The sequence below is a fragment of the Cnephaeus nilssonii genome, assembly GCF_951640355.1.
Source record: "Cnephaeus nilssonii genome assembly, chromosome: 18".
In the NCBI taxonomy this organism is placed as follows: Eukaryota; Metazoa; Chordata; class Mammalia; order Chiroptera; family Vespertilionidae; genus Cnephaeus; species Cnephaeus nilssonii.
Window position 1 is genome coordinate 54,683,048 of NC_137089.1, and position 14,716 is coordinate 54,697,763.

The window sequence follows — 14,716 nt, forward strand, 5'->3', positions numbered from 1 at the left end:
TTACCATCGTGATTCGGATTTCCTAGTGTCCATGGCTCATCGGAGTCAAAATGAGTGTCTCCCCCGATTCCTGGTCCAGGGAAGTAGGCATGTGCCAGAAACCCTCCCTCTCCATCAAAGGGAGAGCTGTCTCCATGGAAACCAGACGCAAAAATGATGGTTATATCCACGTCTCGCTTGCCGTTTTCTAACTCACTGTAGGGCACTTCTTCGAATGTCAGGGGAGTCACGTTCTGCCACACGTCGAAGGCACGGCGGATAGCTCTGCGTGTCTCAGGGTCCCCCACTTTCGGAGTTACGTTCTTTATACTGAAATGTAGAGAAAAGAAGAATGCCCGTGGCTTCGTTCCAAATGGTCTTAGAGATTTTGATCTATTCAGTGAGTAAAATAACTAAGAGGAGAAATGAACTAAAATCCATGCTTCCATAGCTAGAGCTCACTACACAGGCCGTCTGGTTCTCGGCCCAGCATCCTCCACCCCAGCTGGAGTGGGGGTCCCTGCGGAGTGTGGGGCGGCAGGGCCCCTGGACCCGCAGGTGCTGGGCCTCCAGGACCCGCTGGGAGGCGCTGCCGAGGTTGGGGCGGTGCCGCCCCTCTGAGCTGAAAGAAAGCCCAGCATCTTCCCGGTGCGATGGCTCCAGGGCGCAGCGCGGGGTGCCGCGCCATCCTCGCCAGGCCTCTGCACACCTGTGGCCACCAGTGCTGCAGACAGTTACTTCTCAGTTTTAAAAGAAAAGGTCAATTAATTACTGTCTCTGATGTTCTATTATTTTCTTATTATATACATAATCTCTTCTAGCTAAAATAGGCAATGTGAGTGAACAGCTTTTAATTACAAATATTCAACAATTACATAAATTTAAAGAAGTAACTTGGGCATTATCTAATTAGTTTATTTGTCTTGATGCTAATAACAAAGATAACAATTATAAATATTTTCTCAATTTACTTTGCACTAATCAGATATTTCTCTTTTCTCAGTTCTTTTTATATTTTTCTAAATAGAACATGAATGAAATAAATATACGTACACATATTTTATATTGTTGTAGTATAAGTTTTTATCATTTTTGTGGAAAGCAATGAGTAACTTCCACAAGAAGCATAACTAAATCTCAGACCCCTTCAACCAACAATCTTACAGCCACGAACCCATGAAATCTCACTAAGGAACTGTCTTAATATATGAAGGAGGATATAATATTCAAGTTAACATATATTGCAATGCAATAATAAAAGAAGTGGGATCTAAATGATTTATGATAATGGAGCAATAGTTAAATGATGGTGTCTCCATTGCATGTCATAATATATACAGAACTTAAAGTTAGTTTTGTCTTTTTAAGGCATTTGGCAACATGGAAAAATAGTTCAGATATATTTCCCAGTGGAAAAATTATACGCAGACTATATTTTTAACCCTCTTGTAACTATGCCCAGATGGTATATATTCTTCTATATCAAGAAAATGAAGAAGGAAACCACATGGAAAAGAGTAGACAGGGCCGAAACCGGTTTGGCTCAGTGGATAGAGCATCAGCCTGCGGACTGAAAGATCCCAGGTTCGATTCCGGTCAAGGGCATGTACCTTGGTTGCGGGCACATCCCCAGTGGGGGGTGTGCAGGAGGCAGCTGATCGATGTTTCTCTCTCATCGATGTTTCTAACTCTCTATCCTTCTCCCTTCCTCTCTGTAAAAAAATCAATAAAATATATTAAAAAAAAGAAAGAAAGAAAAGAAAAGAGTAGGCAGGGAGTTCCTGGGAGGAGCGATGACAAGTGAAGACCAAGGTGGGGACAGCTGAGCCTGGGTGAGTTCAAGAAACAGCAAGCAGAACAGTGACACGCAGCCTGGCCAGCAGGGGGCGGTGTCGGGCCAGGGGCCAGAAGGGACAGCATGAAGACAGGCAGGGCCTATGGGCCTGGCTTTTGCTCCAGATGAGAGGGGAATACCTAGAGCGTGGAGCTTGTGAGCGGAGAAGTGACACTGGACTCCAGGCTAAACAGACAGTGCGGTCATCATGGGGAAAGGAACATGTTCACAGGCAGGAAGAGTGGAAGCAGGGACACCACGGGGACTCCGCAAAACCTGAGGTGAGAGGTCGCAGGCTTTGGGCCGGGGCCCGGTGGGGACATTGAGAAATGCTTGGATTTGGGACATACTGTGGGGACACCCCTGCCAAGAGGCACTAACTGTCAGACTCGGGCGGTGAGAGAAGATGAGTGCCAAGGGAGTCACCGTATTGCCCACCTGAGCCAAAGGATGGTGGCGCGAACGAGCTCGTGCCCTCAGGGAGAGAGGGGGCAGCATTTCATTGTGGGCTTATTTGATCTTGTTTACTTTTTTTTATTTTTGCTTTAGCCCATTCTGTGCGATGTTCTAAACTCCATTCAGAAGGGGGCCGCCGACACCGGGCACCGCCAGCCTTCGTCAGCTTGCTACCCCGAATCTCCTGCGTGAGGGCTGAAGGCACACGGTTCATGCGGAAACTTCGGCTTTCCTCTAGGTTCACTTTCCCAGTCGTCTTCCATCTCCTCCCGCACTGCGGGATCGCAGCGCCCCCATGCTTAGGCAAGCGCCTGCGACACATCTGAAAGGATGCGCGCCCAGGGGTGTGCTGCCTCCTGCTCACTGCCTGTGGACATGCGACCCCGCGATGACCCAGCTGTTTATCTAACCTGTGGCCCAGTGTCCCTTCTCTGGACAAGAGGCAGAGCTGGAAGCAGGCTCCTTCAGAACGTCTACATTGCCGTGATGAGACACAATAAACAGAACAACAGAATTAGACAATTACAGACACGGTGGTGAGGGCTGAGGAGGCCAGGTGAGTACATGATGAGGGTGATTTCAATGGCAAAAGGAGCCACATGTGCCTAGCACTGAGCTCCCGGGGAAGAAGGGGACAGGTAGCAGCCTTTTGGTGTACAGGACGAAGCTCCAACCAATGGAGCCCCACGGCAGGACAACACTGAAATAAGTTTAAAGAGCATCACTGATATGTAATAGAAAATGGAAATGATAAAATGTTCATTAAAAGCATAGAAGGCAGAAAAAGGGAGACAAAAGAACACCACAAAGAACAGCAGCAGCAGGCAGCAGAGAGTTATAAATACAGCAGATACTAATTCAACTATATCGGTAATCACGTGAAATGTGAATGGTCACTATATACCAAGGAAAAGAGAGAGAGGATTAAGAAGCTAACAGCAATGACATGCTGCCAATAAGAAACCAACCTTAAATATAAAGACACTAGAAGATTAAAAGTACAGGGATGAACATACACCACACTACACTAATCAAAATAAAACTGTAACAACTACATTAATTGCAGGCAAAGCTGACTGCAGAGCAAGGAAAATTACCAGGGATAGAGTGTGCTGCATAATGATAAAGGTGTCGGATTTTCAAGAAGACATAGCAAAACTTAATGTTTATGTGCCTAGCCACAGAACAGCCAAGTACCTGAGGCAAAAGCTGACAGAATTGCAAGAATATAACTAGTCAAATGCACTGTCTCCGTTGGAGACTGGAACGGCCTGCCTCAATAGCCGGCAGCCTGCAGGCGGAAAGCAGAGGAGGGCGCAGGGAACAGAACCCAGCAGTCAGCTCCGCCTCATGGCGGTCAGCTCACTGACACTTCATCTCCTGTCCGAAGATCGGACAGGCCCCTCACCAGAGAAGGCGGAAAGCTGGCCAACGAGTACATGAAGAGGATGTCATTAGGAGCTGCACGCTGAAACAATGCGGAACCACTGCACGCCTATGGAGTGTTACAGGACACCCCACAGCGCCCTGCGGGTGGGTGAGCCCAGGACTCTCATCACTGCTGGGAGGAGGCGACCGTGCAGCCACGTAGACAGTCAGGTGGCTTCCTACAGAGGAACTGCAATGTGACCATAGCTTTACCCTCACACAGACATTACATGTTAATTAGCTGTTCAAAGACATTTTGTTTACATGGCAATTACCTGTGTGGTTACTTAGGGTCTTTGGGATTATGAGCTCTAGTTGAAGAACGCCATGTGTCCGGGAAGGCATCGACAGCCCCTCAGAACACAGCTGTGCCTTCGGGGAGCGGGAGGCGCGGTTCACCGCAGAGCCACTGGCCCCACGGGCAAGCCGTCTCTCTCCATCGTGGCTTTCTGATCATTGTTCACAACAGGTCACCTGTAGTCGGCGTGTGCCACCGATATCTAACCGAGTCGCTGTGACGCGGGAACGGGACTTGGCCGGGGCTCGTACCTGTAGGTGATGTGCTTGTGCTGCCACTTCTGGCCCGTGAGCGCGTAGCGCTTCCGGCGGACGCTGAATCTGGAGCTGCCTCTCGTCTGGTCAGGCACCCCACACCGGGGCCTCTTCATCCAGCTGCAAGAAGCAGGCCTCCGTTAGTGACCGGCGCCGCACGCTAACCTCCGGAGACCGGGGGAAGCCATCTATGGCGGGACGAGGAGACCGGGAAACCAAAGCAGAAACCCGCCCACTTCCTTGCGGTTTGAATCTAAGTAGAAAGCACATTATTTTTCCTGAGTGATCAAGATTCACCAGCTTACAACTCAGAGCTTTCAGATACTTTTCTCTCTCTAATTTACTTTGAGCCAGTGGTAGACTGAGTGTCTTAAAATGAGACTTCGAAAAGATATTCTCAGTAAGATCTCCTCCAGCTCTAACCTTCAACAATGTTTAAAATCTATGACGTGACCTTAAATTCCAGCAGCTAAGAGGATGTGCGCTACTCTTGTCCGCCTTACACACAGAGAACTTGTTTAATAACATTTGCCGTCACCACCTTTTTTTCTTTTCACTTTATTATCCTAACTAGAGGCCTGGTGCGTGAAATTCGTGCATGGGGGGGTGTCCCTCAGCCCAGCCTGTACCCTCTCCAATCTGGGACCCCTTGAGGGATGTCCGACTGCCCATTTATGGGCAGTTGGTTATCCCTCTCACAATCCAGGACTGCTGGCTCCCAACTGCTTGCCTGCCTGCCTTCCTGATTGCCCCTAACCGCTTCTGCCTGCCAGCCTGATCACCCCCTAACCACTCCCCTGCCAGCCTGATTGATGCCTAACTGCTCCCCTGCCAGCCTGTTTGCCCCCAACTTCCCTCCTCTGCCGGCCCGGTCACCCCTAACTGCCCTCCCCTGCAGGGTTGATCGCCTCCAACTTCCCTCCCTTGCAGGCCGGGTGCCTCCCAACTGCCCTCCCCATCTTGTGGTGGCCATCTTGTGTCCACATGGGGGCAGGATCTTTGACCACATGGGGGCAGACATATTGTGTGTTGGAGTGGTGGTCAATCTGCATATTACTCTTTTATTAGATAGGATAGAGGCCTGGTGCAGGAGTGGGGGCCAGCTGGTTTGCCCTGAAGGGTGTCCCAGATAAGGGTGGGGGTTCCCTTGGGGCATGGGGCAGCCTGAGCAAGGGGCCTGTGGTGGTTTGCAGGCCAGCCATGCCCCCTGGCAACCCAAGCAGAGGCACTGGTATCTGGAATTTATTTACCTTCTACAATTGAAACTTTGTAGCCTGGAGCAGAGCCAGGCCTCCTGCATGCTCCACCGGCAGCCATTTCTGTTTGAGTTAATTCACCTTCTATAATTGAAACTTTGTAGCCTTAAGTAGAGGCCTGAGCCCCGCCAGGGTGTGTGGAAAGCTTTGCTTTCTCCGTTACCGCGGGCAACCCTGGCCTGGTCTCTCCAGCTCCATGGCTGCCGCCATTCTGTTTGAATTTGTTTACCTTCTATAATTGAAACTTTGTAGCTTGAGTGGAGGCTTAGGCCTGTCAAGGGCAGGCGGAAAGCTTGTTTCCCTCTGTTGCCTGGGAAACCTTGCTCTCGGTGGCTGTAGCCATCTTGGTTCAGTTTATTTGCATACTCGCCCTGATTGGCGTGGCTTGGGATGGTGGGCGTGGCTTGGGTGCAGTGGAGGTATGGTCAATTTGCATATTTGTCTATTATTAGGTAGGATTCCCAAGTAAGAGCCATACGATAACCACATTCAATGCTCAAATAATAGTTTTTCCTGAATATGAGGTTAGCACCACACAAATAAGGTTTATTGTGTTTATACTACAACAATGAAATGCTGTGTTTGGTTTATAAACTTTGAACATCTCACAGGTACAGGCGGCTGCTTTCCTGGAGACTCACTGACTACTGCTGTTTTCTATGTGTTCTTGCTTCTTCTCCAAACAGAAAGGTTTTCATGACTTTTAGAACTTTTTCCTTAGTGACTCATAAAATGGCTCCATTGCTCATGACCCCGTTTAATTTAATGATTACAAAGCTGGAGCAGACTCTTTATGGTCCAACAGGCTTCCGAAAGGGGAGATCGGGAAAGAATCAGAGAGAGAGCCGGGCACGGACAGCAGCGTGCAGCTGCGGCTGGGGGCGTGGAGGCGGAAGAGGGCACAGAGGGGATCAATGGTGATGGGAAAAAGAATAAAAAGAATCAACTTTTGCTGTATTTCGCCAAATACTGAACACTGTCTATACTCGTGGAAGGGACGCAGCTGCCTGTGGAGAGGCTGTCAGCGATGCTGTCTGTGGGAACAAATGACAGAGCTTACATGCGACGTGGATAAATCAGCTTTACACACAGACACGCTCCTGCAGCAGCGAAACCAGGACTCGCTTTTCCAGGCAGCGGACGGCCCCCTTCCCTGGGCCCGGCAGGAACGTGGCCGCGGCCTGTCTGACCTGACGTACCCCCCATCCCTGAGGGGACAGCTGCTTCGGAGAACCACCCCGGGTGCTTATCCACGTCTCCAAACCCAAGGAGATGTCCTGAAAGTACTTATTCCTCGCAGGCTGTGGGCCTCGGAACTGGCTGAACTGAACTGAGCAGAGGCGGGGCCCCACCCTACCGTCCCCCGGCCTCCCGGGCCTCGGAGGGCCCCGGCCTGTGCCGCACCAGGCGGGCTCTGCAGGCCTGTGGGAGCCCCGGCATGAAGCCACAGCCAGTGAGGAGGGGCCTGAGGAGCCATTCCTCTTCGTTACATGAGCAAGACCGCGGTCTGGACCCAGACGCCAACACCAGGCACCAGTGGCGGGCGGGGGATGAGGGCAGCGGCTTTTATATCTGGGTGTTTGGTTAATCACATCAGCAAATTACAATCCTCCTCAGGCAAGTGCTTATCCTTACCTACTGCATGGAAAGTACTGAAATAATAAATAATATCAAGTTATTAAAGATGCACAGATGTACTTAAAGCGGAATGCACGCGGTCACATATTTAGCTGAGGAACATATTTAAGGAAATGCTCTAAGAGGAGAAATAATTTTGAAATGGGTAGTGGGATAAAATTTGACAAGATGGAATTAGTTGTCATCAGAATCAAATGCATGTCCCATGAAAATACATTCTCTGGAATTACATTAATCACCCACAAAACTGAAAGGCGAGTCAGAGACGGAAACGGTTTAACTGCACTGCCCTCGCTTCCTTACGGCCACACGCATGCGAGGAAGTTCCTGGAGCAGCCCCTCTCGGGCGGGCCTCGGCCAGGCAGGCCCCGCCGGTGGGAGCCTCTGCTGGACTCCGCAGAGCGTTCTTCGGCTTGTGCATATAATTCTGTCTTATGTTCCAAGTGCTTGTTCCCTTATTGACTCATCCTGGTCCATCCATCCTACAGTACCTCTGAGCATCTACAGCACGCTGAGAGGCAGTGACTCCTGGGAGGGTAGACGAGAAGCAAGGCCAGCGGCCCTCGCTGAGCTCACACGCCATAGGCCAGGCACGCCCGATAAACAAGGCTCCCAGCACGCTGGCTCTGTCTCCAGCCAGACACCTGCCATCCTGTGTTATTTTACATGTAGTAAAACACACTGGTGTTTCTCCTGCCCCAAACTTGCACCAACTGCTCTGATGCCTAATCTCAGCCCCAGATCAGAGCACCCCCCAATGCCTGGACCGGACGGACTTGCAGGTCCCACTGCCCTGCTCTGTCCCACATCCAGGAACCACAGCTCGGCCTCTCCTGCCGCCCCCCGTCCCCCCCTCCCAGGTGCCTCTCCTCTCCGCTGCGCCGGCCTCCTCCTGTTCGGCCATGAAACACCCTGTGGAAGGACGCGGACGCAGGCCTCCTTACCTGGGCCCCGTGCCCCCCGCTTCCCCAGGCCACACAGGCCCGCAGCCCGGCCTCCCCGTGTAGTGCAGCGGCCATGTCGGGATCCCCGTCTCCTCCCTGTTCCCGCTGAGAACCCCACACGCTTCACCAGGCAGCTCCCTCAGGCGGAGCTGCCACCTGACGCAGCAGGGCTGTTCTGTGGGTTCCAACCTGTGTGTCTGTCTGGCCTGGGCATCAGGCCAGGGAGCCTGCAGGCCCAGCCCAGGGCCACCGTGTGTCGCCGCTGTGAGGCGGGGGCTCAGGACCCCAGTTGGCAGCCTCTGCACGTGCTGGCCTGCCCACTGTCCAGCAGGTTCCCGCGGACTTCGCTTACGTAGACTAGCTCAGCAGACGCTGACGTGCAAGAATGAAGCTCGGGACAGGCCTGATCTAACACCAGCTGGAAACTTCCAGCAAAGAAGCCTTAGTGAGGGTTGGTCAGGTGGAGAATGTTCCACCTTAACGTCACCAGTATTGACACCACCCGCTGTGGCACGGAGATATCAGTGGGCATTGTTTATTGAAAGATGTAAATCCCAACAGTACGATCAGAGGGCATTCTGACAGCGAGTAGCCTCTGAGGTGAACTGGTCTCCCGGCTTTTCAGGACTGCAACATTTAACACACTCTTCGTGCCGTGGCCAGGCAGGTTGCTCGTGCGTTTTTAAGCTCTTGAAGGCGGTGGTTAGGAGGCCCCGTGGATGAACGCGGGTCAGTGCCTACTCCTGGAAGTGTGTCTCGGTCACTTGGGGGAGTCTGGCTGCCGCAGCCATTTCTAGGTCAACAGGAAATTATTGTGCAACAAAATGCTAGCTGCACCCAAATATCATTTTGATAAATCCTGTGATACCTGTGACAAGGGTGCAGACTCTGCATGCCGGACAGCCCGTGGTCTCCCTACGGTGACCAACAGCCCAGGAAAGAACAGAAACGGGCGCGGACATGTGTGGGAGGGGGAGGGGGAGGGGGAAGTCACCTTGAACATGATATCCCACCAAACTTCAATGCATAACACTGACACATAAAAGATAAACTAAAATTCAGAAATATCTCCTATTAACATTGTAAAAACATATTACACTCATGTTCATTATTGATGTGTCGTGTCTTTCTCTCCTTGCTAACTATATCCTTTTTCTTCATAACATAAATGGTTCCATTTATTAAGAAACTTAAGTGAGCTTTCTCCCCAAATTAGCTAAGAAACCCATCATCTGAAAGAACCGTTGACATATATGACAATGAGCTCATTTTCATATACATATTTATTACTATCTTTCAAACACCAATGCTGATTGACATAAAAGTGATATAGTACGCCATTTAAGGTAACACCTTCTTCTGGGGTGTGAAAATGGCTCATTTCTTCAGCACGATACAGAGGTGACCACAACGGGAATCACTGCTTTTAAGTGCCCAAGGATTACAGACTGAACGGACTAACATCTGCCTGCTGAAGGAGGGCGTGATTATTTAATTTAAAAGCAATTGATCTTGCCAAGAGTCTAAAATTAGATGAAAGTTTATAGCATCTGCGAGTGCATCCTCAGACCTTTCACAGAGGCGTGACTTCAGGCCTAGAACTGCAGTCCGCAGGGATGCGCTCTGTCCGGTAGCCCGGGCCGCTGTGGCGCGGGTGGTTCTGTTTCGGAAAAAGCAGAGAGAACAGTGCGCCCGTCTCCCCCCTGTGGGCGCTGACGGGTGACGATCACAGTGCGTGACGAGCGAGCTTTACTTTGTGCCAAGAACTCAAAACACACAGGGGCTCCAGGAAGGAAGGAGTCCCTCCCCTCTGCTCTCCGAAGCCACCGCCTTCATGACGCTGGGACCGTCCAGGCGCCCGTGCCCTCCGGGCCTGAGGAGAGAGCTGAGGTCCCGGGCTGCCTCTGCCCCTTCACGAGGACACGCCAGGGAGGCGGCCGGGAGTAACTCCGTGCGAATGAGTGCTGCCTCCGTCGGTAAGATGACAGACATTGTTCCAGAGACTTTTCCGGGAAACCCCTCCTTGACTTAACACATGGGGCGACTGTCCCTGTGGGAGGTGAGTGGGCTGAAGCCTGGCTCTCCGCTGCCCTCTCCCCTAGGGGCCCTCATTGGGACAGCTGCCCCTCTCCCGTGGGGTCAATGTTCTCATTTGGTCAGTTTCCAGTGGCCGCTGGGCCACGGCTCAGCAGGGAGCAGATGTGCCCCTATGCCCGCCCAGCCGCCCGCCCGCCAACAGGTCACTGACACCCCTCTTGCCGTGGCTGAAACTGGGCCCACCTTGACTCTCCCCACCCCCGTCACAGTCTCTTTCCTATTTTGAAAATGTGTCCCTCACATCAGCTGAGCAACTTTGACATCTCACAGGACTGAGTTTAAATGGGTTCAATTCCAAAGTTAAGTTCCCAAACAAGCGACCCCACTGGAGGTCACCGGGATCATTCAGGTTCTCCGAAGAGGTGGTCTGGCTCAGGGGCCCCGAGAACGTGCGCGTGACTTACTCGATGGTGTTCCTGTCCACCTTGCCCGTCATGTTGATGCCGTAGAACTGCTGCATGGCCGCGAGGGCCGACTGCATGGCCTCGGCCGAGCGCAGCACCGCCAGCCGCGGCTCCGTCGGGGGCAGGTAGCCGTACTTCTGCAGCCACACCTGCAAGACAAGCAGCTCCTTTGGGATCAACGTCACCACCAGCAAGGATTTCAGGGTAGCGAGTGCGTCCGCATGGACCTCTAAGCGTCACTTCCTTTACAAAGGCATCTGCCATTTAGGGTTTTACCTCTTTTCAGCGATTTGGGGGCGTTTATGCCTTTTTAACGTACATTCTGTGGTCTGGTGCTGAAATGTAATCTCGGTGGTGGTTACAGGTATTTCTAACATACCTACAAACGTTAACTGAAAAAAGAAGATGGCTCATTTGTTGCATTCAGACTGTTTATAAGGCACGGCAGTAAATATTGGCTAAAATCATAGATAAGATCATTCCTGCCCTCTGGGAACTCAACCTCCCAAATAAAGGATGGCACGTTGCTACGCTATGCCCCCGGCACCGGCTGGCAGGAGAAGTGAACGGGCACCTGCCACCAAAGCTGTCCGCGTCCTGAGCACCTGGCTGAGATGCTCACAGGGAGGCCACAGGGTGCCGTCCCCACATACTGGGGACAAAAGGTGTACCCCACGGCTGCGAGCTGTCTTCAAGGACGGGTGACTGTTTCTCATGCAGGGAGTATCTTTCACGTTTCAGGCAAGTCGCTTCGATCCAAATAACGTGGGCGGGCGGCTTTCCCAGTACAGACCATCAGATGACCTTGGGGATGGCCCTCCCTCTAAGGGTCTCCTGGGGTTTATTCTCCTCTTTGCCAGCTAAGAGCCGCCTGGGAGTCCCTGGGGGGGGGGGGGGGGGGGGAGATGGCAGCTTGTGCTCCCATCCCGGTGGGGCCTACAGCAGCAAGTCAGAGTCACTTGAGGTTAGATTTTTAAAACCCAGCGTTTCTGGGGGAGGGGGATCGTCAGCAGAGAGCGGGCGCTTCCTGGCTTTACGTTCTGTGGTTTGTTTTGAGTGCACAGGCCTATGTTCAGGGCAGATCCCCCCGGGCGGTCCCTATCTCAGGCTTCCCGGGACGCTCGGATTTCTGGAAGCGCAGCAGCAGCCTGTGGGCCTGAGAGGTGGGTCCAGAGCCCAGGGCACAGCCAGCAAGTGCTGCGCTGCGGCGCCCGCCCCCCGAGGGCACTGTCCTTCAGTGATGGCCCCAGGAAGCCAGGGTTTCCCCAAAGCCTGACCTCTTCCATGTGGCCTTGCAGCCGAGACAGGGAGTTTCCCGCTCGGAGAACATCAACAGCCGTCGCAGAAGCCGATTCCACTAAAGGAAACTGATATTAAATATGTGAACGTCTTCACATGTGAAACAACTATGAGGAGGAATATTTTGTGATATTTTCAAGAAATTGTTCCCCGAAAGTGCAAAACTATAAGCACAACGCCTTGAAAGTGAGCAGCGTTCATTCCAGCGGAAACGCACCCCGTAAACTCACGCGCTGGGCGTGACACCTGCACACGCCTCACCCGCTCTCCGCTACCTGTCACAGGTGTGGTCTGAAGCAGGTGCCCTGCTTTCTGAATGCAGACAGTGTGTTATCTACGAGGAAACTCACTCAACGCGACTGCCACGCAGCTCCCCGCGTCAGAAGACCCCGCTCGATTTAGTAGTACACATGCACTAATACCCTGAATTTGAACTCTCTTATTTGCAACACGTTGTTTGCTGGAGAGCTGACTTGTTGCTAGGTTACTCGTGGGTGCCAAGCTACTGGCAACAACATTTATGAGTCAAGGGAAAACCATTAGTAATAAATCCCGTGATTTATATACCACTGGAAAGACCATAAAATACATAAGTCTTAAGTATATAATCAGAAAATAGCATGTTCTAAAAAATATTAGATTTATACCTTAGCCTTTGAAACAAATGAATTAGAATAATAAAAAATGAATTTGTGGAATATAATGAACAGCATAAACAAAAATAGATCCAGAGACATAGAAGCATCCAACAGACTGTCAAGTCTCAGAGGGAAGGCAGGGGAGGATGGGCGGGGGCAAGGAGGTGCAGGTAAGAGATCAACTAAAGAACTTGTATGCATATAAGCATAACCAATGGACACAGACAATAGGGGGGTTGAAGGCCTGGGTTGGGGGGTGGGGGGACTGGGAGAAGACAATGGGGGATTAAGAGGATATATGTAAAACTTTCAAAAATAAGTAATTTTGAAAAAGAATTTTGATTTTCTCAAAGTTCTCTTTTTATGTCATTTAGCATGAAAAGCTATTTTTCCATATGAGTGAGAAGTGAGCAATTCTTTTTAATTGTAAAATATCAGGTAAGCTATGAGACCCACCATTTTATGGTGAAAGTTGGTTTCATGGCCAACAAACAGGTCAATGTCATTAAGATTATGGGTCACCTTGAGTTGACCATTCTTAATGTCACTGTTATTTGTTAATCAAGACACCTTCTCTAACATCATCAAGAAATGGCACACCAGACTCCAGGCTGCCAGAGGGGAGGGCTTGGGGTGCTGCATAAAGAAGGCGAAGGTATTAAGAAGCACAAGAAGCAGTTACAGGTCAAGGGCAGCGTGGGGAGTATAACCATATAATATGTATGTCAGGTGGGCACTGGGAATAAGGGGGAAGACTGCAAAGTATGTGATCGCCTTACACTACGCTGTCCACCTGAAACTCATGTAAAATAGACTGAATGTAAACTGTAAGTGAAGTAAATACATAAATGGTAAGAGAGGACTGAAAAGATGGCCATTAAGAAAACGTAATACCTCTTCCCACAAGACAGTGGCGACTCCTACATGATTACCTTGGCATCAGGTGAGAGTGGGAAACCAGCGAGCTCTCCATGACCTTTCTTATTGATGCTGAAACTTCCACAGACAACCCTACTCTAGGTCAATGCGAAAAGCAAGCAATCCCACCTGCAGTGACGTGCAGTGGGACCTGCACCCACAGTGCTTGTTCACACACATAACACCAATACGGACTGCAGATGGAAACCGACACTTGCTTCCGTGATCTTTTATTCACCAAGGAGGCCCTTCTCTTGGGTTTGCTTTCGTCTTACACTCCGTTATTGAACCTGTCTGATCATCTCTGGTCTGACAGAAAAAAGATCGGGACCAAATACCCCTAAATAATGAGATGTTCATGCTCCTGAGAACACGAAGTGGGTCAGCAAGGTGACATAAAACCAGCCAGACACAAGCTGGATGTACACTCATTGTCACTGGTAGGAAACCACGGCGGCTGCATGCACCACGCTTCATGAATACTGACTCCCGATTACCAGTGAATGAAGGTCAGGTACACACACTGGTCTGTAGTCACCACAGAAGAACAGGAGACTTTGGGGTCAGAACCTCATTCTGTTTCTGTGGAATAAAGCCCTCTGGTTGCATAAGCATAGCACAGTAGGTAGCCGCCACAGTTCATCATTCTGCAGCAGTGAACCAGAGGCAGTTTGGGAAATTACAAAGAGGAAGGCGTTTCCTTCTCCCTCTCTTGTAAATTTAGTTTTTATAGTTGACAGTATTATAGATGTCCCTCTCATCCCCCCAACTTTCTCCCCTCTACCTAGCATCCTTTACTACTAAATTGCAAACTTATATCTTATTGATAAAAAATAAATTAAATCTACAAACTAATATTTGAAGGTAACCTTCCCCCTACCCCCTTAAAGACTCCACCATGGACATCCATCCACACACATGGTTATTTGAAATATATCCCAGTTTTCAGCATTGTTTTAAAATATTGCTTCTCTGGGACAATTGGAGATACCAAATTTGTCTCCTGAGATTGCTTGTCCCTTTGGTATTTTTTCAACGTTCTCAAAATAAACATAGTGGATAGTTGAGAAATAATTTCCTTTCATTTGAATTTGGGGAAAATGACATCAAATTTGTAGGGTTCATGGGAGGATTGAGAATATATAAATGCATGATCATAATTCTTGCTCGGTATGTCATATGTTGTGCTCATAACTGCTCTGAGTTCCTGAAGTTGCTTCTGATTGAGTTAAGATCTGTCCTTAGAATGAGGCAAGACTGAAAATGCAGGTGA

At 50.3% G+C, this 14,716-nt stretch overlaps 1 protein-coding gene across 1 annotated transcript in view; it reads right to left on the bottom strand.

Annotated features, from left to right (window-relative positions):
• Positions 1-14,716, bottom strand: part of MMP16 (matrix metallopeptidase 16) — a 165,413-nt gene that overhangs the window by 63,905 nt on the left and 86,792 nt on the right. Inside the window, exons 2-4 of the mRNA XM_079796376.1 lie at positions 10,589-10,737; positions 4,247-4,369; positions 5-309 (exon numbers count right to left, since the gene is read on the bottom strand). Coding sequence (XP_079652502.1) covers positions 5-309; positions 4,247-4,369; positions 10,589-10,737 — 577 coding nt within the window. The remainder of the gene's footprint in view (positions 1-4; positions 310-4,246; positions 4,370-10,588; positions 10,738-14,716) is intronic.